Source organism: Gadus chalcogrammus, chromosome 1 (genome assembly GCF_026213295.1).
Source record: "Gadus chalcogrammus isolate NIFS_2021 chromosome 1, NIFS_Gcha_1.0, whole genome shotgun sequence".
Taxonomy (NCBI): domain Eukaryota; kingdom Metazoa; phylum Chordata; class Actinopteri; order Gadiformes; family Gadidae; genus Gadus; species Gadus chalcogrammus.
The window spans coordinates 23,974,886-24,000,741 of NC_079412.1; the positions used below are offsets into that span (position 1 = coordinate 23,974,886).

General features: G+C 51.1%; 1 protein-coding gene across 1 annotated transcript in view; it reads left to right on the forward strand.

Annotated features, from left to right (window-relative positions):
* Positions 1 to 13,999: 13,999 nt before the first annotated feature.
* Positions 14,000 to 25,856, forward strand: part of celsr3 (cadherin, EGF LAG seven-pass G-type receptor 3) — a 66,611-nt gene continuing 54,754 nt past the window's right edge. The window contains exon 1 of the mRNA XM_056594050.1: positions 14,000 to 14,037. Within this exon, the coding sequence (XP_056450025.1) occupies positions 14,000 to 14,037 (38 nt within the window). The remainder of the gene's footprint in view (positions 14,038 to 25,856) is intronic.

Sequence of the window (25,856 nt, forward strand, 5' to 3'; positions counted from 1 at the left end):
GCTCGGGTTTTATCTGATTTGATATCTGTCTCGATCATTATCATAACTCTAATCCTAGCCCTGCCTCTCGCTCTTGGTCTCTCTCTCTCGCTCTTGGTCTCTCTCTCACTCATTGATGTGAACTTTACCTCGGTTACTCAGCATCGCTCTCGCTCAAGTGTGTGTGTGTGTCCCACTCTCTATTCAGTGATTTGGGTCACTGGCTGACTAAAAGACTACACACAGCTGGCCTATAAAACCTACCCCACACACACACACACACACACACACACACACACACACAGAGAGAGAGAGAGAGAGAGAGAGAGAGAGAGAGAGAGAGAGAGAGAGAGAGAGAGAGAGAGAGAGAGAGAGAGAGAGAGAGAGAGAGAGAGAGAGAGAGAGAGAGAGAGAGAGAGAGAGAGAGAGAGAGAGAGAGAGAGAGAGAGAGAGAGAGAGAGAGAGAGAGAGAGAGAGAGAGAGAGAGAGAGAGAGAGAGAGAGAGAGACTCTGCCTTGTCTTGTAGTTTTCTCTCTTTCTCTTTCTCTCTTTTATTATAGTAGGGAGTTATAGGGAGGCTGTGTTTTCCCTACATTCACTAAGTGGTCCCCTCTAGCTCAACTTGTAGTGCATTGCACGAACACTGCCAAGGTCAGGGGTTCAGTGCATGTTCTACATTAATACCAAAGTTGGTTTCAAACCAAACACTTGTAAAACGGCTTTTTAGTTTGAAAGCTACAGATTATACTTTTGGGGATTTTAAATTGACTTTGTTTTATTATTTTCTGGGATGACTTTTTTGGATGATTTTTTTATTAATAATAAAAACCTGACATTAACGCTGCCATGTTCGGTGGTTTGATTCCCCCTTCATGACACTAAAAAAGCCTCCGCCAAATTCACCAATCTGTAACATTAATACAAAAGTTGGCTTAAAACCCACCCTTTTTAGTGTAAAGGTGTGAAGAGTAAAGAACATAATGAATAAGTGTGTTTTCCCTTTATGATGTTCTTTCACGTCCAGCTCATGCTTAACACTGCTATGGTAAAAGGTTCAATTCTCACCGTCATTTAATCGAAGAATACGATGCCAAATAAGCATTTTTACTTGGAATGGTACCAGTTGAGCTAGAGGGGATGACTCGGCAAAAATAAGCAGAAAAAACATGGTGCTATTTTTATCAAAAAATATAAGCGAAAAGTTAGTAAAAGGGCATTCAAAAGGTAATCTGTACCTTTTGAATTAAAAAGGGTTACTTTTAAACCTACCTTAGCATTAAGGTGACATATGAGTTTGGTGGATGTTTCTTAGTGTTCTGAAGCCAACGGAACCAAACCACTGACCTTTGGTGGTGTTAATGCTTCCAGATGAGCTAGAAAGTCCAACTTTGTAAGGGAAATATATAAATATTATATGCAAATACAAAAAAAAATTATAATCCAAAATGATGGTCTGGTCTTGTATATCTTCAGATGTATATATTTGGCTGGATGATTCTTATATGTTTTTCCTCAAATTAAAGAATTAAAAAATAGCTCAAACCCATGAGAAGCACCCAGAATCTTATGTTCTTCTCTCTATCATTCTTCTGATTTGTCCATCCACCTCTCTCTCTCTCTCTCGCTCTCTCGCTCTCATATCACTTAATCTCCTTCCTAATAATTAATGACATGATATTTTGGGGGTCTACCACAGTGGTAGCCAATCGGTGGCCACCGGCTAATAAAAAGGAGGGAGGAAGTAAGGAGGAGGGAGTCGGAGAGACAGAGAGAGAGAGGGGAATTTATGAAAACTATGCATAGAGCAAAGAGTATATATGAAGAGAGGTTGAAAGGGAGAGAGAGAGAGAGAGAGAGAGAGAGAAAAAATAGGAGAGGGTGAGAGAGAGAATTTGGTCATGTTTCATCCTTGGCAAAGCACTCGAATTGAAATGGAATGGATTAGGATTAATCTAAATTTAACCACAGAGTCAAAGCTCAGCAGAGACGGACGGGGGTTGGTAAATGGTAGATATTGGGGGGGGGGGGTCCGGTCCACAAACCAAAGAACCAGCCCTTAAATTAACGGAGAGGCCACAGAAGAAGCGGCGCTACAGGGGGCATTTCCTATTCTTTCATCTGCTGTCACTGCGACGCGCGTCCCCGCGGAGTCCATGCTCATTATGCATACGCGAAACCACGTTGCTTTTCTAATTCGCACATTCACGACACGCGCCGGCAGCTGCCTCCTGTGATACAGGCCTACCACATTCGTCCGCTGCTACACTGCAGTGTTCGCACGCGTGGTGGAAGTATAGTGCGCGTGCGTGTGGGCGCGCGTGTGTGTTTGTGTGTGCGTGAGTGTCGTATAGGGGGCTTTCCGGCAAATGGCACTCGTCACCATCGACTGGCGGTCTGAGTGGCAGAAGGTGCACCCCTCCAACCCCCTTCGTCTCCTTTTTTCCACCCCTCCTCCCCTCATAAATCGCGGCGATGGGACATAAATTGGCAAAGAGCCTCTGCAACACAAATCCTCCTCAATTAGACCTATAGTCCTACCGTCACCTACACAACCCCCGCATAGCCTACGACATTCAAATTAAAGAAAACACCTGCGCCTGTCCTTGATGAATATGCATTACTGCTGTTGCTGTATCAGCGCCGGGGCTGACGGCCACCTGCTGGCCCTGTAGGTTGTGGTTTCCCCGGGCAGGGGGGAGGGGAGCCTGGGCTGGAGGCAGCCTGTGGCCCGGCCCCCGAGGGAAGGGAGGACGTATCAACAGAGGGGTAAAAGGCCGAGAGCAGCAGGCAATTAGAGGGAATGTAATGCAGTTGGGGAGAGAGGGAGAGAGGGGAACGAGGGGCTGGGGGGGAAGTGACGGTGTCGGATAATACACGCTTTGCCTCTGAGTCTTTCCATGTCGCTGGGCTGTTTGTCATATTTAACATTTATCATGTTTAGTTTTAATGGTTCCGGTTCTCTTGTACCCCCCCCCTCCCTCTGCGTATACATGCGCATGCACGCAAGAACGCACACGCGCGCGCGCAAACACACACACACACACACACACACACACACACACACACACACACACACACACACACACACACACACACACACACACACACACACACACACACACACAGGACTACCGGTTGTTCCCATGGAAACCCACACCAACGAAAAAGGCCCATGCCTGGCGGATCCAGGCACCAGTGGGAAGGTTTCCCGCGAGGAGACGGTCGGTTATTGATACCGCAGCGTGCGGATACCAGCCAGCCGGACTATATAGCCTACCAGTCCCCATCTGCAACGAAGCCTTCATTATGTTTTTTCTTGGACGGAAACATGTTGGACGGTGCTTCCCCATTTCCTCGCACACTCACGCGCTGACCGTCTGTCCGTGACATACCAGCCCGCCTCGTGCGCCTCGTGGCGCGTGGTTTGAATGCCTTCATACCTCCCGCCCCTTCCGGCTGGCGACGGCCTGTCTATAGGCTGTGTAAAGAATGTAGAGCCCCTGCACATTCAATGTGAAGCTGGATATCTGAGATTTTGCGGGGATTAAACAACTCTTGTTGTTCATTAAAGCAGTTTGTCAAACATTGCTTTGGGAAACCTATTTTAAGAGCTCAAACGTATTTCTTTTATAATTATTATTAATATAATTATTATTATTATTATTAGTAGTAGTTAGTAGTAGTAGTAGTAGCATTTCGTTCTTGGCATCGTTAAACGGAGCTGTGCAGGAGCGGTAGCGCTAGTCTCTGTCCTCGGTGCTGATCCGCTCATGCGCAGCGGGGAGGTCAACGTCCGCTCATATTTGACCCACATTTCGCCCGCTAGTTTAGATCCCGGTTGTTTTCGCTATATGAGCAATGTCATGATCCTTATTTTGTGGGGATTTTGAACCAATTAAGACCTTAGAGCCATTGTCAAGCTCTGCAACAGATTTTCGTGGATGGTTCTAAAGAGGCAGAGAGATGACCGATTCCGGTCCAGGCTTCCAGAGTGCATTAGTCCGTCGCGGTCCTACATCACAACGCAGAGTGACGCACTGGTAGAGCCTCGTTATGACTTTTGTTTAGTCCATCTTTACCTAATCCTGTCATGCCCCATGGCAGGATTAAAGAAGGTCATAACTTTACGATGGATGACGGGACAGCCATCTCTCTCTCTCTCTCTCTCTCTCTCTCTCTCTCTCTCTCTCTCTGTCTCTCTGTCTCTCTGTCTCTCTGTCTCTCTCTCCTGATGAGAGGAGAGACCCAGAGGGTGCGGATATTAATTTCTGACAGTCCGCTTCGTTTAGGCATTTTTAAACGGAACACTTCCTCTGGTGGTCCGTTATAAATAGCTCCCTCCCTCCGAGTTTTCAAGTCTCCCGTCATTCAGCGGTCCCGCCATCAAGAGCCTGTCGGTTTTAACCTACTTCATCATCCCCCCCCCCCGCGTCCCTAAAAACCACGATCACGACATGACAATACAACTCATAAGAGGTCGTGCCATCAAGGCCACCAGTTAACAACCAATTAGACAGCATCACTGCCCTAAAGGTTATTTGTGGCATGAAATTGCAACCCCCCTATTTCGAGTGCATGTGTCAAGTGTGAATAAATAACACCGTCATTGCATTTCAATATTTCAGGACTATATAGTCAAATACACTGTGACTAAATTCCTTTAGCTTGCAGCCGCGGCTTTGTTTGTATGTCTTACTATAGTTTACATGTACATTCCCCCTTAACAGGCTTCTATAAGACAAGGAGTCGCACGTGCAATTTTATCAACTCAGTTTCACCACAAAGCTTCCAAAAGGATTGTAAATGGCCTAACAGTAGGGGGTGTCATTCACTGTGTTGGTCGGTCAAGGCCAGTGATGTTCCACATTCACACTCATGGCTATAAGGGGTGTGGCCCGCGTCGGATTGTGTACATGTGCCTTACATAGAGAGGGATTTTCCACACTCTGCCCGAGCTCCTCTCTCGTCTAGACCGCCTCGTGCGCCCGGACACGCACATCCATGCAAATCGCGTTAACGACGGCGCCAGCTCGCCCCCCTCATTCCACCCATGCACGCTCCGAGGCAGGCCCGTAGAGAGACGCGCACAACTGAGAAGCGCTGGAGAGACGTAACGAGCAGTGTCCCCGCCTGACACTCATGGCTGCATCCCGCTGAGCCCCCCTACACACACGCACGCGCACGCACACGCACACACGCGCGAAAAAAATCCCATTCCATTTTCGCCGTGTCATTCGAACGTCCCGCGTGCGCCACCCAGATAGTATAAGAAATTGGTTCTGAGGCGGAATAGAGGATGGACTATATCTCTATATATAATATACATTTGCATAATGCGATTTATTCAACAGGTATCAGAAAATGGATCTCCCCATTTAGTTATGCAGAAATTGGTATTAAATTGCCATACGCGTTCATGTGGGCGTGCGTGCACGCGCACACGAGGTTCGAGCGGCTCCGCGCTCTACTCATGGATGTCGAGATAGGAATGACGTCAGTTGTATTCCGGCTCACCTCTAGGCGCGCGGACAATAAAAGGCGCCCCGTCGTCCACTGTACATACTGCTGATGTAGACGGTCCATAAGGGACGTTAACGACATGTTATCAATAAATTAATATTTATTTGATCGTATAAATTGACCAAATAAATAATCTATCTTCATGTTGCATATCGATAAAGAATCATGATTAAATATTCATAAATATTTTGAAATATTCATAATTTGATATTAATACATATTTAAAATAAAAAATGAGCGTATGATATTAAGGCCGTATTTTCGTCTGCTGCTGCTATGGGTCGAATCCCTGTGTGTGTGTGTGTGTGTGTGTGTGTGTGTGTGTGTGTGTGTGTGTGTGTGTGTGTGTGTGTGTGTGTGTGTGTGTGTGTGTGTGTGTGTGTGTGTGTGTGTGTGTGTGTGTGTCTGGCCCATTCGCCCTCTTATTCCAGCTGTGGATATGGCCGCCGCGGGTTATGTGTAACATCCCTGCGCACCGGAGCAAACCATTCTTTTCGAGAGAGAGACCGAGGGGCGGTGTGTGGGGGGGGGGGGGGGGGGGGGAGAGGAGAAGAGAGAAGGAGGGACGGAGAGAGAAGAGGCGTGGAAGGGGTGGGGGAGATGGAGGGGCGGAGGAGACGCTGAGCTGGAGAAGCGAGCAAGCTAGGGGGAGGGGTGGAGAGAGAGAGAGAGAGAGAGAGAGAGAGAGAGAGAGAGAGAGAGAGAGAGAGAGAGAGAGATCTGTGGTGCGTGTGTGTGAGTGTGTGGATGGATAGTACCAACGAGCTGTGTCGTTGCTCGAGAGAGGCAGGGAGAAAGAGAGAGAGGGAGGGAGAGAGAGAGGGGCGAGACACGGGAAGGGTTAGTGTGTGTGTGTGTGAGGGAGCCCAGCCCAGTCAGTGAGTGAGTGCATGCTTGAGCCATGTTGGATGGGATGATCCGGAAAAGAAGAAAATGCTGCCGCGCCACTCATAACGCCGACACCTCCAGGTCCGGAGACCACAGCGGGTAGATGCCAACTCCCCAGGACCGGGGAGACACGGGGGAGTTCGGGGAAAGGTGTCGGGCGGTGCCGCCGGCGGTCCTCGATCTGGCTGCCTAGCCGGCGAAAAGAAGGAAGGAAAGCTTCGAGGAAAGCGAGAAGGAGAAGACGAGAGAAGAGGAAGAGGGTGGACGAGGGAGAAAAGGAGAGAGAGGAGGGGGGAGTGAGAGAGAGAAAGGAACAGACTAAATGGCTGCACCGCTACCGGGCTTCACCCCGTTCCTGCTGCTCTCGCCTCTGCTTCTTCACCTGCTCCTCCTCGGCCCTTTGTTCACCGTCATCCAGGGGACGGGTCCGTCAGGGGGGGATTCCAGCCGGTGGACCCCGGGCCGCTGCGACCGACACGCCGGTAAACAGAGCCAGCAGCAGCAGCAGCAGCACCGGGAGTTGACCAGGAGCGGTTGGGATGTGCGCCCGAGCAGGTGGATTACAGAGCGGATACAGCGTGGAGAATGCACGGGGTCGCTCGTGGGACTGTCGGCCGGGGACTGCTGCTGCCTCTACGGGACGCGGAGAGGGTTTCGATGGGATGGAGCGAGGGAGGGACCGGTGCGGTGCTCCAGAGGAGCGTGTTTGCGGAAGGGAGCGGTCTCTCCATCACTTCCTTCCCCAGGTGGGAGCAGCGGGCTGAGCTCCACCGGTGGAGGAGGAGGAGGAGGAGGAGGAAGAGTGGAGGGGGGGACGGAGAGTGGGGGGTGGGTGAGGAAGGGCGTTGGTTTACCTCCCGGTTTACCTGTTTATTTCTCGCTGCAAGGGCAAAACGGAAAGAAACGGCCGGTACAAAGGACTAGGGTCTGCCCGGCGCGAGCCGCTGGGTTGAGACCACACCTCGCCACGAGAGTCTTTGTGCAAGACTCTCACGGGGGACCCGGAAATGGACAGATGGAAGGGGAAAAGGTGCCGGAAGCGAGAGATTTTCCCGACCCCTTAGCCCCAAATCTGCCTCGTTTTCACGGGTCAAGGTTCACCAAACGGGGTTTAAGGTCCGCCCCGTACCTCCCACCTGGCCCCGTACCAACAGGCTTTGGTGAATGCACTCACTTCGGACACGTTTCGTATCACATTTCGTCTTATCATTCCCATTGTACCCTCGACATTAATTTCAACTTCCCCAAAGGCGCACAGTCGTCAGGTTCTGGGAGCACGCGGGGCGGTGATCGCATTTCAAACGGCCATTCATCCCGGAGATGCGACGCGGATAACGTCCTCTCTCATCGTGCGTACAGCGAGCACGGGGTGGCCGGGGCGGGCGGTGCTTCACCAGGGAACGTCTCCCATCGGGATGGCCACCATGTTATCGATCCCAGCCCAGGCATGGCGGCGGGGGGCGGTTACGGGGGTCGCTGCACCGGCCATGTTAGGACCACGGAGGAAAAACGAGGGACGAGAGAAAAGATTCGCGTCTGCTGCCAACACGTGTCAGGGGGAGGAGAAGCGTCCAGATGTTCTGTGTCATCATCATCATCATCCTCATCATCGTCACCGGGGTTGGTCACCGGTACCGTGGTACTCGCAGGATGTTGTGGGAGGACACGCGCCAGGTCTGTGCGTAAGCAAGCCAGGATTACTGTTGGGAGGTTGGGCAGGAAGGAGAGGGAAAGCGATAGAAGAGGAGGAGGAGGAGGAGGAGTAGGAATGAGGCAAGGCAGTGAACATGCTAATTCAACTAATTATCCTCATAATGGTTTGGCTTTTCCGTCTCTGACGTTTGATCACGGGCCTGATAATGAGACATGGCGAGGGAAATCATCACCGGCAAGGCAAAGGCAGAGCTCTCCAACCCGGGGAGGGGAGAGTGTGGTACGGGGGAGTTATTTAGGCAGTAGGGACGAAGTAAGAATGGGGGGTGGGTGTTTAGGCGAGTTTACGGCCCCCCTGAGAGACGTAGCAGGGCGTAATCTCGACATCCAATTTAAACCCGGACAAATCTCAATTATGCCCTGCCCTTTTCATCAGTCCAACAGAAAAGGCTTATCTGTCAGTTGTATGGCTAAACCCGATAAAAAACGAGCAGAAGAACTCCGAGGAAGTATTAAAACCCCGAAACCGCTGGCTCATTCAAACGGAAAGAAAACCGCAGCCCTGGCGTGTTTCAGTGACTCAGGATCCGCCACGCTCATTACGTTTCCCGTCAACTTCCAGGGTCACGCATCATCCGAACAACACAGTCAGTTTAAGCCCCGCGTTCTTGCGCAGACTCCTCGCGTCCCGGCCCAGCTCACGCGTCATTTCTCGGAAGCCCACCTGACCGCTCGCCGCGGTGACTCAGGCGCGCACCTCGGAGTGAAGCTCGCTTCAGCACCGAGGACAGCTCCGGGGGAAGGGCTTTCAAACTCCTCGCGTATCGCTCCGAACGAGGACACTGACTCACCTACACGTCAGTTCAAGCAGGAGTTCACGGTATATGTGTGGAGTGGATACAACGTTAATAACAATAATGGCAATAATAACAACAACAATAACGTCAAAAGTGTTGACAAAACCCCCAATGGTAACAACCACGAAGAATCTGCGAGCGTCCAGTGGCCGTCTCCTCAAACGGCGGGACACCGATCCGATTCAACCGTCGGACAGGTGTCCCACGATGATCAGAGCGCAGCACCGCGCCCCCAGATCTCCCCGTCCCGGCAGCGGCGGGGGGGCGGCTCCCTGAGACAGTTCCCTCACATCTTGCGCGCCGACAGCTTAGCCGCCGACCGGGAGGGCACGCGCACGCAATTAAAATCCGGTAAGCGAGTGCCGTTGGAGCCCGAAGGTGTCAGTCATTTGGAGAGCTGGCAGATGGTGACTGAGGACGAGGGAGAAGGGGAGAGTGCCGGGGAGAGGGAGGCGGAAGCCGAGCGACGGGCTGGAGGGGAATTACAGGTGGGGGAGGGGGAGGGCGGGACCCGCGTCGCTCGGCAGGGGGAGGCAGCGGCGGTCGGGGAGGTGGGAGATTGGGTGAGCACCGCGATCCTGACAAAGACGAGGCAGGAAAACGGGCCTGCTTGGGGAGTGGAGGAAGTGGGAGGAGGGGCGGAGACAGGGAGAGGTCAGGAGAGGGCCAGCGGGGGAGAGGAGCCCAGCATGGGCAGAGCGGAGGGGGAGGGACAGGGGGAGGAGAAGGGTCAGAGTTCATGGGGAGAGAGGAAGCTGGACTGGCTGATTATAGAGGCCGAGGCCGGGGCCCCGGAGGAGCTGAGGGAGGAGGAGGAGGAGGAGCCAGGGAAGGGGGAGGGCTTGCCACGCCCCCGTCGGGCGGCAAACCGGCAGCCCAACTTCTCCCTGTACAACTACCAGGTCCAGATCCCTGAGAACCAGCCGCCTGGCACCTCGGTCATGGCCATGTCCGCCACGGACCCCGACGGCGGGGACGGGGGCCGGGTGGTCTACTCCATGGCCCCGCTGATGAACAGCCGCTCCTCCGACTTCTTCCACATCAGCCCCGAGTCGGGGCTCATCAGCAGCACCCAGGTGCTGGACCGCGAGCACATGGACCTGCACTACTTCCGGGTCACGGCCACGGACTCGGGGTCGCCGCGCCTCTCGGGCACCACCATGGTGGCCATCACGGTGGCCGACCGCAACGACCACTCGCCCATCTTCGAGCAGACGGAGTACCGGGAGACCATCCGGGAGAACGTGGAGGAAGGCTACCCCATCCTGCAGCTGCGGGCCACCGACCTGGACTCGCCGTCCAACGCCAACATCCGCTACCGCTTCATCGGGGACACGGTGGGGCAGGCGCGGGCCGCCTTCGAGGTGGACCCCCGCTCGGGGCTCATCACCACGCGGGGCTCGGTGGACCGCGAGACCAACGAGCACTACACGCTGCAGGTGGAGGCCAGCGACCAGGGCAAGGAGCCCGGCCCGCGGTCGGCCACCGTGCGCGTCTTCATCACCGTGCTGGACGAGAACGACAACGTGCCGCAGTTCAGCGAGAAGCGCTACGTGGTGGCGGTGCGGGAGGACGTGCGGCCGCACTCGGAGATCCTGCGGGTGAGCGCCACGGACCACGACAAGGACGGCAACGCCGCCGTGCACTACAACATCATCAGCGGCAACAGCCGCGGGCAGTTCAACATCGACAGCGTGACCGGGGAGATCCAGGTGGTGGCGCCGCTGGACTACGAGGCGGAGCGGGAGTACACCCTGAGGGTGCGCGCCCAGGACAACGGGCGCCCGCCCCTGTCCAACAACACGGGCATCGTCAGCGTGCAGGTGACCGACGTCAACGACAACCCGCCCATCTTCGTGTCCACGCCGTTCCAGGCGTCGGCCCTGGAGAGCGCCCCGATCGGCAGCTCCATCCTCCACATCCAGGCCATCGACACGGACTCCGCGGACAACGCGCGGCTCGAGTACCGGCTGACGGGCACGGGCACGGACACGCCGTTCGTCATCAACGGCGCCACGGGGTGGGTCACGGTGCGCTCGGCCCTCGACCGGGAGGCGGTGGAGCACTACTTCTTCGGCGTGGAGGCCCGGGACTACGGCATGCCCCCTCTGTCCGCCACGGCGAGCGTGACCATCACGGTGATGGACGTCAACGACAACCGGCCCGAGTTCGTCCAGAAGGAGTACTTCTCGCGTCTGAACGAGGACGCGGTGGTGGGCACCAGCGTGGCGAGCGTCACGGCGGTGGACCGCGACGTCAACAGCGCCGTCACCTACCAGATCACCGGGGGCAACACCCGCAACCGCTTCGCCATCAGCACGGCGGGCGGGGCGGGGCTTCTGTCCCTGGCCCTGCCGCTGGACTACAAGCAGGAGCGGCGCTACGTGCTGACGGTCACCGCCTCCGACCGCACGCTCCACGACACCTGCCAGGTGCACGTCAACATCACGGACGCCAACACGCACCGGCCCGTGTTCCAGAGCGCCCACTACTCCATCAGCGTCAACGAGGACCGGCCGCCCGGCAGCACGGTGGTGGTGATCAGCGCCACGGACGACGACGTGGGCGAGAACGCCCGCATCACCTACCTCCTGGAGGACAACATCCCGCAGTTCCGCATCGACCCGGGCACGGGCGCCATCACGCTGCAGGCGGAGCTGGACTACGAGGACCAGATGACCTACACGCTGGCCATCACGGCCAAGGACAACGGCATCCCGCAGAAGTCGGACACCACGTACGTGGAGGTGAACGTGAACGACGTCAACGACAACGCGCCGCAGTTCATGAGCCCGCGCTACCAGGGCTCGGTGACGGAGGACGCGCCGCCCTTCACCAGCGTGCTGCAGATCTCCGCCACGGACCGGGACGCGCACGCCAACGGCCGCGTGCAGTACACCTTCCAGAACGGCGAGGACGGCGACGGCGACTTCACCATCGAGCCCACCTCGGGCATCGTGCGCACGGTGCGCCGGCTGGACCGCGAGAGCGTGCCCTTCTACGAGCTCACCGCCTTCGCCGTGGACCGCGGCGTGCCCCCGCAGCGCACGCCGGTCCACATCCAGGTGACGGTGCTGGACGTCAACGACAACGCGCCCGTGTTCCCCGCCGACGACTTCGAGGTGCTGGTGAAGGAGAACAGCGCCGTGGGCTCGGTGGTGGCGCAGATCACCGCCACCGACCCCGACGAGGGCGCCCACGCCCAGATCATGTACCAGATCGTGGAGGGGAACATCCCCGAGATCTTCCAGATGGACATCTTCTCGGGCGAGCTCACCTCGCTCATCGACCTGGACTACGAGGCCCGCAGCGAGTACGTCATCGTGGTGCAGGCCACGTCGGCGCCGCTGGTCTCGCGCGCCACCGTGCGCATCCGCCTGGTGGACCAGAACGACAACCGGCCCACCATGAAGGACTTCCAGATCATCTTCAACAACTTTGTGTCCAACCGCTCCAACAGCTTCCCCAGTGGCGTCATCGGGCGGGTCCCGGCCCACGACCCGGACGTGTCGGACCGCCTGTACTACACCATCGACCGGGGCAACGAGCTCAACCTGCTGCTGCTCAACCACACCAGCGGGGAGATCCGCCTGAGCCGGAAGCTGGACAACAACCGGCCGCTGGTGGCGCCCATGCTGGTCACAGTCACAGGTAGGGGACCGCCGCAACAACGTGAACGGTGTGGAGGTCCATGTTTGTTGGTCCATGTTTGTTGGTCCATGTTTGTTGGTCCCTGTGTGTGTGTGTGTGTGTGTGTGTGTGTGTGTGTGTGTGTGTGTGTGTGTGTGTGTGTGTGTGTGTGTGTGTGTGTGTGTGTGTCTCTGTCTCTGTCTCTGTCTCTGTCTCTGTCTCTGTCTCTGTCTCTGTCTCTGTCTCTGTCTCTGTGTGTTATGAGTTTGACTTTATGTGTTGTTGGGCAAAGATTGCACTTGCCAAACTTTTCCACCCTGCATTATTTCCCTCGTTCTGTTTATACATTCCTCTCTTTTTGTGTGTGAAGGCGTGACATTGCGTCTGATTCAACCCTGAGACTCAGTTAGGTTTTGTTGAATTTCAAGTAAACAACGAGACAGGCAGACACTGGCAATTTCGAGACAGCAGAGTAGAAGGCTGTTGTTTGTGAGTGTGTCCCACTGTTTTGCCGTAAACAGATTATTCAGCCAGGCTCTTCTGCATTTTTTTTTTCTTTTCAAAGTGTTATGACTTCGATCGGCCTATTTAACTTAATGTGTCTGAAATTATACCAAAGAAACCAATCTTTGTGAATTATTGAGTTTGTGAGTAATGCTGTGAGCACAGTTAGCCTGTGTGTGTGTGTGTGTGTGTGTGTGTGTGTGTGTGTGTGTGTGTGTGTGTGTGTGTGTGTGTGTGTGTGTGTGTGTGTGTGTGTGTGTGTGTGTGTGTGTGTGTGTGTGTGTGTGTGTGTGGGACAAAGAGAGCGATTGAATGAGAGAGCGAGCATACGTTTCCATGAGTGAGTGATGAAGCGAAAGAGAGACCATGTGTCCATGAGCAGGAAAGGAGATCAGTAAAAGAAAGTTAGAGACCAGCCCTTGTAACCCACTTGGTGGACATCTGCTATCTACCCATAGGGCATTGCTAGGCATGGGAGGATGAGTGTGTATCAGTGTGCGGTGTGTGTGTGTGTGTGTGTGTGTTTATTAGAGACAATGTCTGACATTTCAGGAGTGTGTGTGGGTTTGTTTGTTTTTGTGTGGGTGTTTTAATGAGAGTCAATGTGTGGCCTTTCAGGTGTGTGTGTGTGTGTGTGTGTGTGTGTGTGTGTGTGTGTGTGTGTGTGTGTGTGTGTGTGTGTGTGTGTGTGTGTGTGTGTGTGTGTGTGTGTGTGTGTGTGTGTATGTGCGCGCAGAGGCAGAGAGCGTATATATAGCACGTCAGGTAGTGAATTGATATTAATGAGAAAACTCTGCCTCATGTGTAATTCTGTTTCGTGCCATTTGCTTAACTTGAACTTTAGAAGAATCCTGCTACAAGGGGCCTCGCAACGTCTGCTTATTAACCAGCACTGCGGGGCCCATTTAAATGGTAAAACCGCCATTTGAAATACCAAGAAGACAGCAAAAAAGGCACGTCATAGCGAAATGTCAGGGGCTGGGGGTGATTCGGTTGATGACCTCAAGTAATGGCGGTCCGGAGAGCTGTTGTTTAGTCATGTTAAAAATGGAATGTGCCGTCCTAAATATGAGTAGTAGTAGTACTGCTTTAAGGGACCCTTTGATGAAACGTGAGTCTTGTCATTTCCCCCCCGCCGTACCGCCCCTAGTGAGTGCAATGAGGGGGGTGCAGCCTTGATGAGAAGGCAGCTTGGCTTGTGTTGGGCTTAGCTTAGCCTTAGCGCTATACGGTCTTGTTGAGCGCTGTGCTCTGAACACTTTGATGCAGACGCACCCCCCACAAGATAATCTTTAAGCTTAGCTTCCCGGCCGTCCTCTGTGGCTGGAAAGGTGTGTTAGTGTGTCAGACATGAGCTGCAGTCTGATGTCAAACTGTTGATCCACCAGTTTTTGGGAGGTTTTTCCTACACCAACTACAATACCATCTCAGGTCCTGTCTTCTACATGGCGTTTGTGTGTTTTTTTTCCTGCGTTTACCTCCCTTGACTCCGGTCTCCGCCCACCCTTCAAAGACGAGACGCCACGCTAAGCTAGGCTACGCTCTACGAGCCTACGTCCATACATATGAATGGCGTGTCTTTCAAGTTGCGGTGTTTAGCGTCGAGAGGGTGGTTTTCTTGTCTGAGATCTTCACTGCGTCGTCTCTTCTCTGCTCCTCTGTTCTGTTCTTCTCTCTTCTCCTTCTCTTGTTCTCTCATCTCCTGTTATTCTGTTTATCTTTGGTGTTTCTATTTATATGTGTTGTCTCGGGGGTCTCTCTCTCTTTCTCTCAACTCTCTGATTCTGACTTGAGTACAAAGTGTATTTTGCGTACACACACACACACACACACACACACACACACACACACACACACACACACACACACACACACACACACACACACACACACACACACACACACACACACACACACACACACACACACACACACACAGAGAGAGAAACTTCTTTAGTTGTAATATTCTCCAGTGCCTTGACTTTGCAAGAATACCATGTGATTGCACGCATGTCTATCAGAGTGCTCTCCATATGTGCTTCTGTTTGTTGAATTATTTAATTGTGGTATTGTATGCTATTCCTAACTGGGATATTTGTGGGCATATGTTTGTGGGAGTTTGTGAGCTCATTAAATCATTCACAGCATTCTCTCTGTCTATCTCTGTCTGTCTCTCTCTCTCTCTGTCTCACTCCCTCTGTCTCTCTTTTCTCTCTGTCCCTCTCTCCCTCTATCTCTCTCTCCCTCTCTCTCTCTCTGTACTTATTCCTCCTGTTTAGGCGTGTGTTTTTCAGGGAAATTCTCATGTTTAAATTGTGATCAAAGTGAATACACACACAAGGACACTCCCACACACACACACACACACACACACACACACACACACACACACACACGTGCGCGTGCGCGTGCGTGCTCCGGGCATCGCTCTCGCATACTAACAGTAAACGAAAAGCAAAACAAACAGAAACAAAGAAAATGTGAAAACAAAAAAAGCGGATTAGCCTGCTAGTTAGCAGTGGCATTCATACTGTATCAGTTCCAGTCAAGGTGCCCTTGAGCTCGTGGTTAACCCCAAGCTGTGTGTGTGCCTGGCGTCTCTCCGCTAGCAGAGACGCGGAACATAGCGGGAGTGGGTGGACTGGTCAGCTCCCTGGAGAGAGAGAGTGTGTGTGTGTGTCTTTGTGTGTGTGTGTGTGTGTGTGTGTGTGTGTGTGTGTGTGTGTGTGTGTGATTGCGTGTGTGCGTATGTGTGTGTGCCTGCATGGGTGTGTGTACATGTGCGCGATGGGTATATTTGTGTGTGTGGGTGCACGTGTAGATCATGGCTGCATAATTTGTTGAAGCACACATGCAGAGTAGGACACAGCTGTTAAGACACAACCGAAGCACGGTCGGAAATGATAACCGGGCTGGAATAATAGCAAGCGGTAATGAGAATATGTACTTTGGAGTCATAGCCATGGTTGGTAGTTGGAATGCCCATGATGGATACGTTTATAAATATGAATATTTATATCCATCCTGCATCTTCGAATGTGGATCATGTATACCAAACATGAATACAAGTGCATTTGTACGTTTGCCAATGCAGTTCGGAAAATTAATGATGTAACGGTTAATAATTCTGTGTAGCTATTTTGGAGATCAAAGCATGGGGTGTAGGTTTAAGCTACATGTGCTGTCTTAAAGCATCATTGTCTTGAACATAACAATCACATTCAGTTGCGCATGTTCCAGTTGAAGATACAATGTGCGGAACATCTGCGGAACCCGACCCACTGCAGCGGTACTGCAGATGCACGGTGAAACCACTGAACTTCTACTGTTTGTCGCATGTGGGCCATTACACAGGAGCCGCATACAAGCCTACTGTAGCGTGGACACATCGGACATAGCCAGGCCATAGTTGTGAGCTAATGTGTATTAATACACAGGTCACTTCTCCGAGGCCGCTCCCTCGGGCCTTAAGGTAATCGAATACACGTACGGTAGCACTGTGCATAGGCTCTCCATCTCCCCCTACTCTATATATGTCCATAGATAGCCGCAGGGTTTGAGTTTGTACGACGGGTAATGAGGCGAAAGCAGGATGCGGCTTCGGGAGGGAACATTTTCTTGGATGACTCCTTCGTGTTTTGCGGTAATCCACTGCCCTCTTTCCCTCAGACGTTGTCCTGAGCAATGCATTACGAACTCGAGTGAACGATTGAAAAAATGATTGGTGTAATTAGAGGGTTGGGGAAATGGTTACGTGGGTTTGTGTGTCTCTTGAGATGCGTAGGTTGGTCTCTTCCGTCGTCTCTTTCTTTTGCCTTTTGCTTTTTTGGGTTAAGGTTTAAAGAACTGTGCAGCCTTTTCGTTCCCACTGTTTTGGATTATTTCGACTGTTGTTATTTGGTATTTGAACCTCTTGCCCTCCCAGCTCTGCTGGAAACCAACAGTGGTGGGGAGGGGGGGAGGGGGGAGGGGGGGGGGGGGGCTTCTTGCTCCAGTTCCTCTTCACGGTCCATTTTCCCTGCGTAAAGACTAAACCTTTACCCAACATTTCAGAATGTGGTCACATTTCTTAAATGTGAGCCAACTCTGCAGCAGAGGTCAGTCGGTGAAGCGGACAGCCTGGGATGGATACAGCAGGACTCTGCCTGACATATTTATCCTCTTATTAGAGCCCCCACTCTCGTTTTAGAAGGACTTCATCGGGTTTAAAACACCCAGATTATCCATGATACGCTGGATTAATGGGAAGTCTTTGGACAGGGGATTAAGTTTGGACCCTGAGGCTTTTTTTTTAACATTAGTCCACTCATCTGTGAACCCTGTCATTATTTACACATGAAATAAACATCCACTGATTTGCTACTAGATTTCCTCTATTTCTTCTCTATTTTATGTAATTAGCTGAGTGATGACGAGAGAATGAGGATATGGGGCTAGCGTGGATCTAATGTGATCACCAACTGTCTACCCCTGCTGAAGTTCCCTTGCGCAACGCACATCACGTTGTTCGGCATAAGGAAACACCAGACTAGTATGTGACTTCCTCATAGAGGTAGTACAAATCAACTGATATTTTCAACATTATTAATACTAGCGTTTAATCACTGCAACAGATGTAATGGGCCTTCGCGAAAGCGAACGACTGAACGATTAAATAAAAAAACGAGCTAAGAGGCTGGAAAAAACAGGGATGTTCCCTCTAGAGAATGGGAGATTAACAAAAAGCATCCATGGCAAATGGAGCGCATTCAACTTTTTACCGTCGCTTGCGGGAACAATGGCATTTCTAACTCAGCAATTCATGGTTCCGGGTCCATGTGGGAAATGGCTGCTTGGTTTTCTGCGTGTCTACAGTTCAGCCGGTGTTACCACGGCGATGGTTAGTCGCTCTCATGACCTCTGCGTGGCGTCGCGGGTAACTAGGTGTGAGAATAAGTGGGGAAGCACACGGGGAGCACGTGACGAGCGGCGTTGGTGTTTCTGTATGGTCGGTGGTTTTACATAGTCTTCTCCTGGGTCTCCTGGGAGCGGGCCGGCTGCTCGCCAGCAGATAGAGCCTAATAATCTTTTACTTTGTAATAGGTTTAGGCTCGCTGGAGACCAGAGAGGGAAGCAGGGAGGGAGGGGGAGGAGTGTGGGGGGGGGGGGGGGGGGGGGAGGGTGGGAGGGGGAGAGAGAGAGCGAGAGAGCGAGCAAGAGAGAGAGAGAGCGAGCGAGAGAGACAGCGAGAGAGAGAGAGAGAGAGAGAGAGAGAGAGAGAGAGAGAGAGAGAGAGAGAGAGAGGGTGGCTGACTGTAAATCCATTCTCACTGGGTTAACAGTAGACTACCACCAACATTGGAGAGAGAGACAGAGAGAGAGAGGGAGAGACAGAGAGAGATGTGAGGGACATTGAAGGCTACAACGTGTGTATGTGCACGCGTGTGTACTTGTGTGTATGTACATTCATTCATTCATCTCCTCACTGCTTAATGTCCAAGTAGTAGAATTGGACAGCCGGTGAATAGGCAGATGTATACAGTACTGATCCAGAATGGCGTACCAGTCCTCCCCAGGTGTAAACAACACAACAGGGGCTGTACTACAGCCTTCTCTTGTGATTTAGACCTGAGCAGGTAACGTAAATGTTTACAGCGGTGTGTTGGTGGGGATGGATGAGGTACTTAGAGGTTATATATCCCAGGGGTACAGCCCCAAGGAACCCTGGGAGTTTTCTTGAGTAAACAGACCACCCATGTCGGTTTACACTAATGGCTAAAGTTAATTATGGTGAAACATTTGATATTTTTTGGATATTCTCCGAGTTTGTTAAATTATTACTTGGGGATTTATTTGGAACGCTTGTGATGGATTTAACTACTGACAGTTAATACTATGCAAAAAAATTTTGGTTTGTGTCCACCAACTAATATTGCTAACCAACTATGAGATGAAACATATGATACCTACTATGGGTTGGTAAAGTTAAATTGTAGTCAATTTCAATGTATGAAATACAAATTTAAATCAGTTACATTCATATCAAACAACAATGTAATTCTTTGGCATAAATTGTGGATAACATGAATATGGACAAGAAATTAACATAAATGCGTACCAGAGCTAACAAGGAAGGAAGAAGGATTCTCACTTTAAGGTCTCTTTTAAGATTGGCATGAGAACGGAGAATTCCACAAAGCACAAAGTTCTATAGAGCCGGTTCTATAAAGCCGGTGGCAGACATGGAGTTTTTCCTTGCTGTAAATAAGACGATGTTCATGCTAACATGATGTCTAACTATATCCTTGGTTAGCTGACAGCCATACAGTGCACTGGTTCTCTTAGGTCCTATGCCTCTACTCTAATGCTTACCAGTTGTCTACCTTTACGTACGTTTCAGTAAGACTTACTGCTCTTAACATTTCAACATCTCCTTGTTATGCTCTAGAACTTTCAGAGTAGCTCAAGGTTTGAATTATTCCAGACTGGATGTGGTTCGGTTTGATGTCGGCCTCAAACTGTGAACACCTTGTTAGAAGAAAACTCCAGTGGCGCTTGAGATGCAAGCTAGCTAAATTTATTTTAACCGCCCCGAAATGTTCATTCGCAATTGCAGCAAGATGTGGACTATCTCTAGTTATTGTGCCGTGATTGATCCATTTTTAAATAGTCAACAATGGCATCTCAGGCTCTCGGGTTTCCCTGCTTTGCTCTTTGTTAGTGTGGCTTAATTAGGACAAACAGTAAAATGGGTTGAATACTAAAACTGTCTGGGGGGACTTTTTTAGAGACGCTATGCAGGGGACATGACTTGTTTATTAAAACCTGCTTGAAGCTGGAGATGCAGAGCAGAAACTTCCAAGCATGTTTTCTTCTTCCTTTTCTTCTGCTTCTCGATAACAATCAGTGTCCTGGTTGAGTGAGCGTTTTGCTGGCAGATTGGATTCGGGCCAATTACTTTTTGGTCCTTATTGGAAACTCCCTCTACGTTCAAAGTGATTCAACATGCATTTGCTTCACTGTCTGGGAATACTGTGTGTTTCCACTGCAGATATGATCAGTGTGCCAAGAATTATCAGTGTCAAGTGGAAAGATTAACCTTTTTGCCGATAAATGAGTACTGTTCTTAGTTAGTTATTTTTATTTTTATCTGTTTTATGAATCGATTATTTTAAATCGTGAATTCTTTATATTCAGCCATTCGTGAATTTTGGGATAAAAAACTGACGGTGAAGGTTTATCTGCTAGGCGGAGATTCAGGGGCAATTTATCTCTAGATTTCCAATTATTTTTAAGGTCCCTAGTTTTTCCACTGGCTCACTGTTTCACCGTGGAGATTGTACAGTGACGCGTTGTCAATACATTCTCTCATTAACATCTCTCTATGAAGGTTGTTCTTCGATTTAATATTGTCCACTTTCAGCCCCTAAAAATGACTACTGATCAAATTAATTGGGTACATTAATGAACCATGAGTTAACATCAGTTAATGCAGTTATAAGTATTATTTCATAGCATTTGCATAGGGGTTGGGGTAAGTTGGCTAGGGTTAACCTTAACCCTTTAAATAATGTTTAAATTTAAACATTAGTTAACATGAACCCCATCAGTAAATACACCATTCATCAATGGTTACTCCACGAACTAATGGCAATTAACGGTTTAATAATGTACCCTTATTGTAAAGTGTTACCAACTAAACACGAAGACCTATTCTTTTTTCCCCACCTTTATTTGATTTTTTACCGTGGCCGTCCAGCCACTCACTTGGTCCCCCGCCGAGAGCCCTTTAAGGGTCGCGAACCACATGTTCAGAACCACTGTGCTAGAGGACGTACAGTAGACGGGAGCTCATACGCGCCCTGCCCCCTAACCCTCTCCCCCTCTCGCCTTGATGGTTATGAACATCTGCTGGCAGATGTCCAGCCATCCAGCGGTTGGTGAGTGGATTCATGAAGGCAGTGTGTGTGTACGATTGGTCTACATGGACGATGTGGGTGTGTGCATATGATAAGAGTTGAGTTATCCCAAGTATGTCAGCCAAGCCAGAAAACCAGCGTGTGTGTGTGTGTGTGTGTGTGTGTGTGTGTGTGTGTGTGTGTGTGTGTGTGTGTGTGTGTGTGTGTGTGTGTGTGTGTGTGTGTGTGTGTGTGTGTGTGTGTGTGTGTGTGTGTGTTTTTGTGTGTGGGTGTACATTAATCTATGTGGCTTAATGTATAGGATTAATGTTGCTGCTGTAAAGTGTTTCAAACCAGATGGGCTGATGCTTCAGTTGCTGTGTGTGTGTGTGTGTGTGTGTGTGTACTATTTGCATTTCTGAGTGCATTTGGGGGCTTTTTCTTTGTGAGTCTCTGTGTGCTCTTGTGGCCGATTCTCTGTGTGTGTGTGTGTGTGTGTGTGTGTGTGTGTGTGTGTGTGTATTCATTTATAAGTGTTCTGTTTTGCACTGAGAATAATGACATCCCGGACCTCAGGGAGAAAAGGCTTTACAAGATAAACAGAGCAAAGAAATCGGCTCTCCATCCTGTGTGTGTGTGTTTGTGTGTGTTTGTGTGGATGTGTGTGTGTTTGTGTGTGTGTTTGTGGATGTGTGTGTGTTTGGGTGCAGTCATTCATTAAGGGGCTCATTCTGCCTTCTTGTAAAGGAAAAATGTTACACTGGCATCCATACCTCATCCTTGTGTGTGTGTGTGTGTGTGTGCCTGTGTGTGTGTGTGTGTGTGTGTGTGTGTGTGTGTGTGTGTGTATACCCATCATTTCCTTCTCCTTTGGGGGCTTGCAATAGTTGTTCAACAGACGAGCCACACAACATTCACAACTTCAAACGCTTCTTTGTGGTGTGTGTGTGTGTGTGTGTGTGTGTGTGTGTGTGTGTGTGTGTGTGTGTGTGTGTGTGTGTGTGTGTGTGTGTGTGTGTGTGTGTGTGTGTGTGTGTGTGTGTGTGTGTGTGTGTGTGAAAATGCCTGTGTGTGTGCGGGTATATGCTAGTGTGTGTGTGTATGTGTGAAAATGCCTGTGTGTGTGTTTGCGGGTATATGTTAGTGTGTGTGTGTGTGTGTGTTTGTCTGCGTGCATGTGTGCACGTTTGCTTAGTGTTCGGTCCTGACCCTTGAGGGAACCCGTTGGACCGACACCAGGAAATGGAAGCTCATCGCACATTTCTAAGCAGATTAAGCCAGGAGATGGTTCTGTGGAACCACAATCCTACCGAGAGGTGGAGGCAAGGAAGGCACGCGCGGAAGTGATACGACCGGGCGGCGTGAAATGGGATTGAAGCTCAAGCAAATAGGAACAAACAGAAGGGGAGCCAAGCGGGGCATCCCCGAAAGACCCTACAAAGAAGAATATGCGTCACAGTAGCTGACAGTTTTTTTTTTGCATTTAAATCCAATTTCCTTCCCCCCTGGATTATCTCATCGTTGCTCTGGAGCCTCATCATTGGTATTCTCCATTGTGGTCGAATCCCATTGCCAAGGGCAATGTGTGGAACCCTTTGACATTGTTGGTGTGGCAGGCTACAATTTGAGAGTACAGTTCGAGAGTTTTTAGAACTGCATGCACGAAAATCTGGAAAGAAGATGAACCTAGACTTTTCCCTTCTCAAGTCCAAAGAAATGTTAAGATACTTGACTTGCAGGTTGTCACCTTGGAGGAAAGTGAAAGTGAACAAAGCTTCAAAAGATTTACACGGTAATGCGCGTAACATATTGAAATACACTAGTGGTTCATATTTCATTCGTTTTCAAGTCACTCTGCACCAAACTAATGGATCAAATGGCCTCCACTGAACATCAAAAGGGTGAGGAACGTAATCTTGTGTTTGAAAATTCCGACTTCACACACACGGAGCTAACCCAAATTTCGGTTTCAGGCAATAGAAGATAAGGCGTTCCTTTCCTTTCCTGGGTGTAACGTGGTCCTTTTCATCATTTTAACATCTCATTCACAGCCTCACACCCATCTCTGCTAATCTATTGCCGTCTCCATGTCCGTCTTAATTCCTTCCCCGGAGGAAAATGTCGGGGCTTTGTGGTGATCAGTCATGCTTAACAGCGTTACGGCAATTTCTTTAAAAGCACTTTCCCAGGCGGATGCTCTTTCCCTTTATTTCTTCTAATTTGGCAGTTCCAGCTCAGGTCTCCCTCTTCCTGGTGAATGTTTCCTCTCCCCTGGGTTCGACTCTATCTCTATCAGGGGGGTTCCAGAAAGCACAGGGGGGCACCGGGTTATCTGGAACCTTGTAGAAGCTTCTTGAGTGCTCCATTAGTCAAGCCACCTGGAGGCGGGAGATAGCGTGGGCCACTTCTCCAGCCTCTCCCTACTCCGCACCCCGTTCCGCCTCACTCCAAACCTTGTCCCAATCCCCTGGTCTTATGAAGGACCAGGCACCCCTAGCACGCAAGCGAGCGTGCCGTCTTAAAAGTCTTCCTTCTCCTTCTCCTCGGCAGCGGCGAGTCCTCCGGGCCGATGTGGGCCCTGGCCGGGCAGATGTTTCCGCTCCAGTGTGTAGATTGGTCTCTCAGGTTTCTTAAGACGCACGCAGCAAAGCCTGCGGCCTTTAGAGGGAGTTGAAGGAGTTGGGTAAAGCCCCCGTAGAAAAGGCTTGAGAAATGTTCTTTACCTTTTTTTCCGATTTCCCCTCGGCGCTGAACGGGCGGCCGGAATAAGCCTCCATTTGTAGGTTTTCGGGCACTGGACGCTATGAATGTTTGATTGGGTTTTATTTTTTCGACTCGGGTCGGAGCAGAAACCGGGTGATGCATAAGGAATGACCCGCTTCCAGCGGACCCCGGCCGACACGATGGCCGGAAGCGTTGCTTTATATAGAGGCTGAGAGTAAACACCGTCCTGACAAACAATACATAATAATCCCGGTCAGTCCGCGAGCGTGCAGATTCGCGGGGGGTACGCGCGCCTGGCCTAAAGTGCTAGACACAAAGAGGTCGTTGGAGCGGACGGCGTTCACCACTGTGAGCGTGAAGCCGTCTGCGAAGGGGTCACTCGGTAAATGCACTTAGCGGAGGCAGTCATTTCTGATGAGGATTTGAAAAGCGAATAGATGTTTTTAAACCCTGTTACATTTGTAAGTGCATCACTTGACGTACACGTACACATTTTTAGATCATCATACTACGAACTAGCCGTCTCATTTGGGAGAGGTCAACGCAAGTAGAGCCCACGACCCTTTTTACTTATTCGTCACATGACCCTGAACGACAGGGTTCATTGTATTTTCAGCTTCCCACTGCTCCCTCAAGTACCGCCGTTGGACCTTACAGATGGCCAGGGCCGGCCCGTTCAACATGTGCAGTTCCTGCCTCTGCGTGGGCTTTTATAATTGGGCGCCGCTTGGCCGTTGGATGCAGAGTTTCCCGAGTTTTCTGAAGGAGTCGTCGCAAATCACAGCTTGCCTGCTCACAGAGCCCTCCCGAAGGACCTCTGAGTGAAGAGTCTTCTGAACCATGCGTGCTTCAAAACCTCTTCTCCTTACTTCTGGTGGATTGAACGCTGCATGGATTGAAACCCTGCGTGCAGCTTAGGTTATGTTATTATCTATGTGAGCTCGTTCGAGCTTGGTGAGAAGGCTCCACAGAATGTTAATGGTGTACCGGTGCTCTGCTATTCGCCTGTGGATGTTAGATGTTCCATCCAACAAACAGATAAATTGCACGCCCTGTTTTACTTTCACTCACACACACAGCCTAAATGCTGTCAGTCACCAGCATCTATCAAAGCGTCTGGGGATTTCAGTGTCCAACCCACAGCAGAAACAGCGGTTCAATCCCCAGCGTGCATGCTGAAGGCGGGCCAGTGGAGAGTCACATAAGGGTGCAGGAGAGGGAGGATTGTTGTACCTGGTAGACCTCAATCACGGAATCTTTCTAATAACACTCATTGGTTCCAGTCCCACTGTTATTGTATTTCAATTTCTGCCAGTGCACTTCCGACATCTGCAGCGGAACATCATTAATTTTTTTTCAACAACCTTCCTCACTGCCTCCCTCTATTCATCCTCCCTCTCTCTATCTCGCCCTCTCTCTGTCATTTCCCAGCTCTCTCCCTCTCCTCTCCCTCTCCCCTCCCTCACTCCACCGCCATCTCTCTCCCTCCCTCCCTCCCTCCCTCCCTCCCTCCCTCCTCTCCCATCCCTCTCAAGCTCTCCATCCCTCCCTCCACCAACATCCCTCTCAAGCTCTCCCTCACTCCCTCCATCCCTCCCTCCTCCATCTTTCCGTCCCTCTCTGTCACTCCCTCCCCTCCCCTCCCCTCCCCCCCCCCCCTCCCCCCCTCCCCCCCCCCCCCCCCCCCCATGCCGGCTGCTGTCAGGTCCTGCCAGATAAACTAAGCCGTAGCTTATCAGCCAATACTCCCAGCCAGCGTTTCCCAGACCTCTGTGGAGCGCCGGCAGGGCTGCTTACCCTCAAATAGTTTGTTCTCGTCCAGCTAATTGGCCAGAGGGGTTTGCGTTTTCAGCAGAAACGCGCGCCGCCGCCGCCGCCGCCGGTGTGTGTGTCAGCAAATCTTTGGGCGTGGAATTTTTGCGTCCGCCCCCCCCCCCCCCTCTGGAGGCGTGAAGCGAAAGGCGGGAAGGATCCAACGCCTGGCGCGGTTTGTCAGTAAACGGACAGATGTGTGTCTAGGGGGCGGGTGTGAGGTGCGCCTAATGGATTCAAATGGTCTTCAAACGAAGGGCCGGTCGCTCCACCAGTCTGTTTCGAGGCCAGCCTGACGTCGGCGGGGTCCGAGGGCTGGGCGGCCGGAGACCCCTGTTGCGGCGCCTCGTGGTGTGCGTCGGTGTCTGTGTGTGTGTGTGCATCTATGCTTCTATGCATCTATAGACATGCA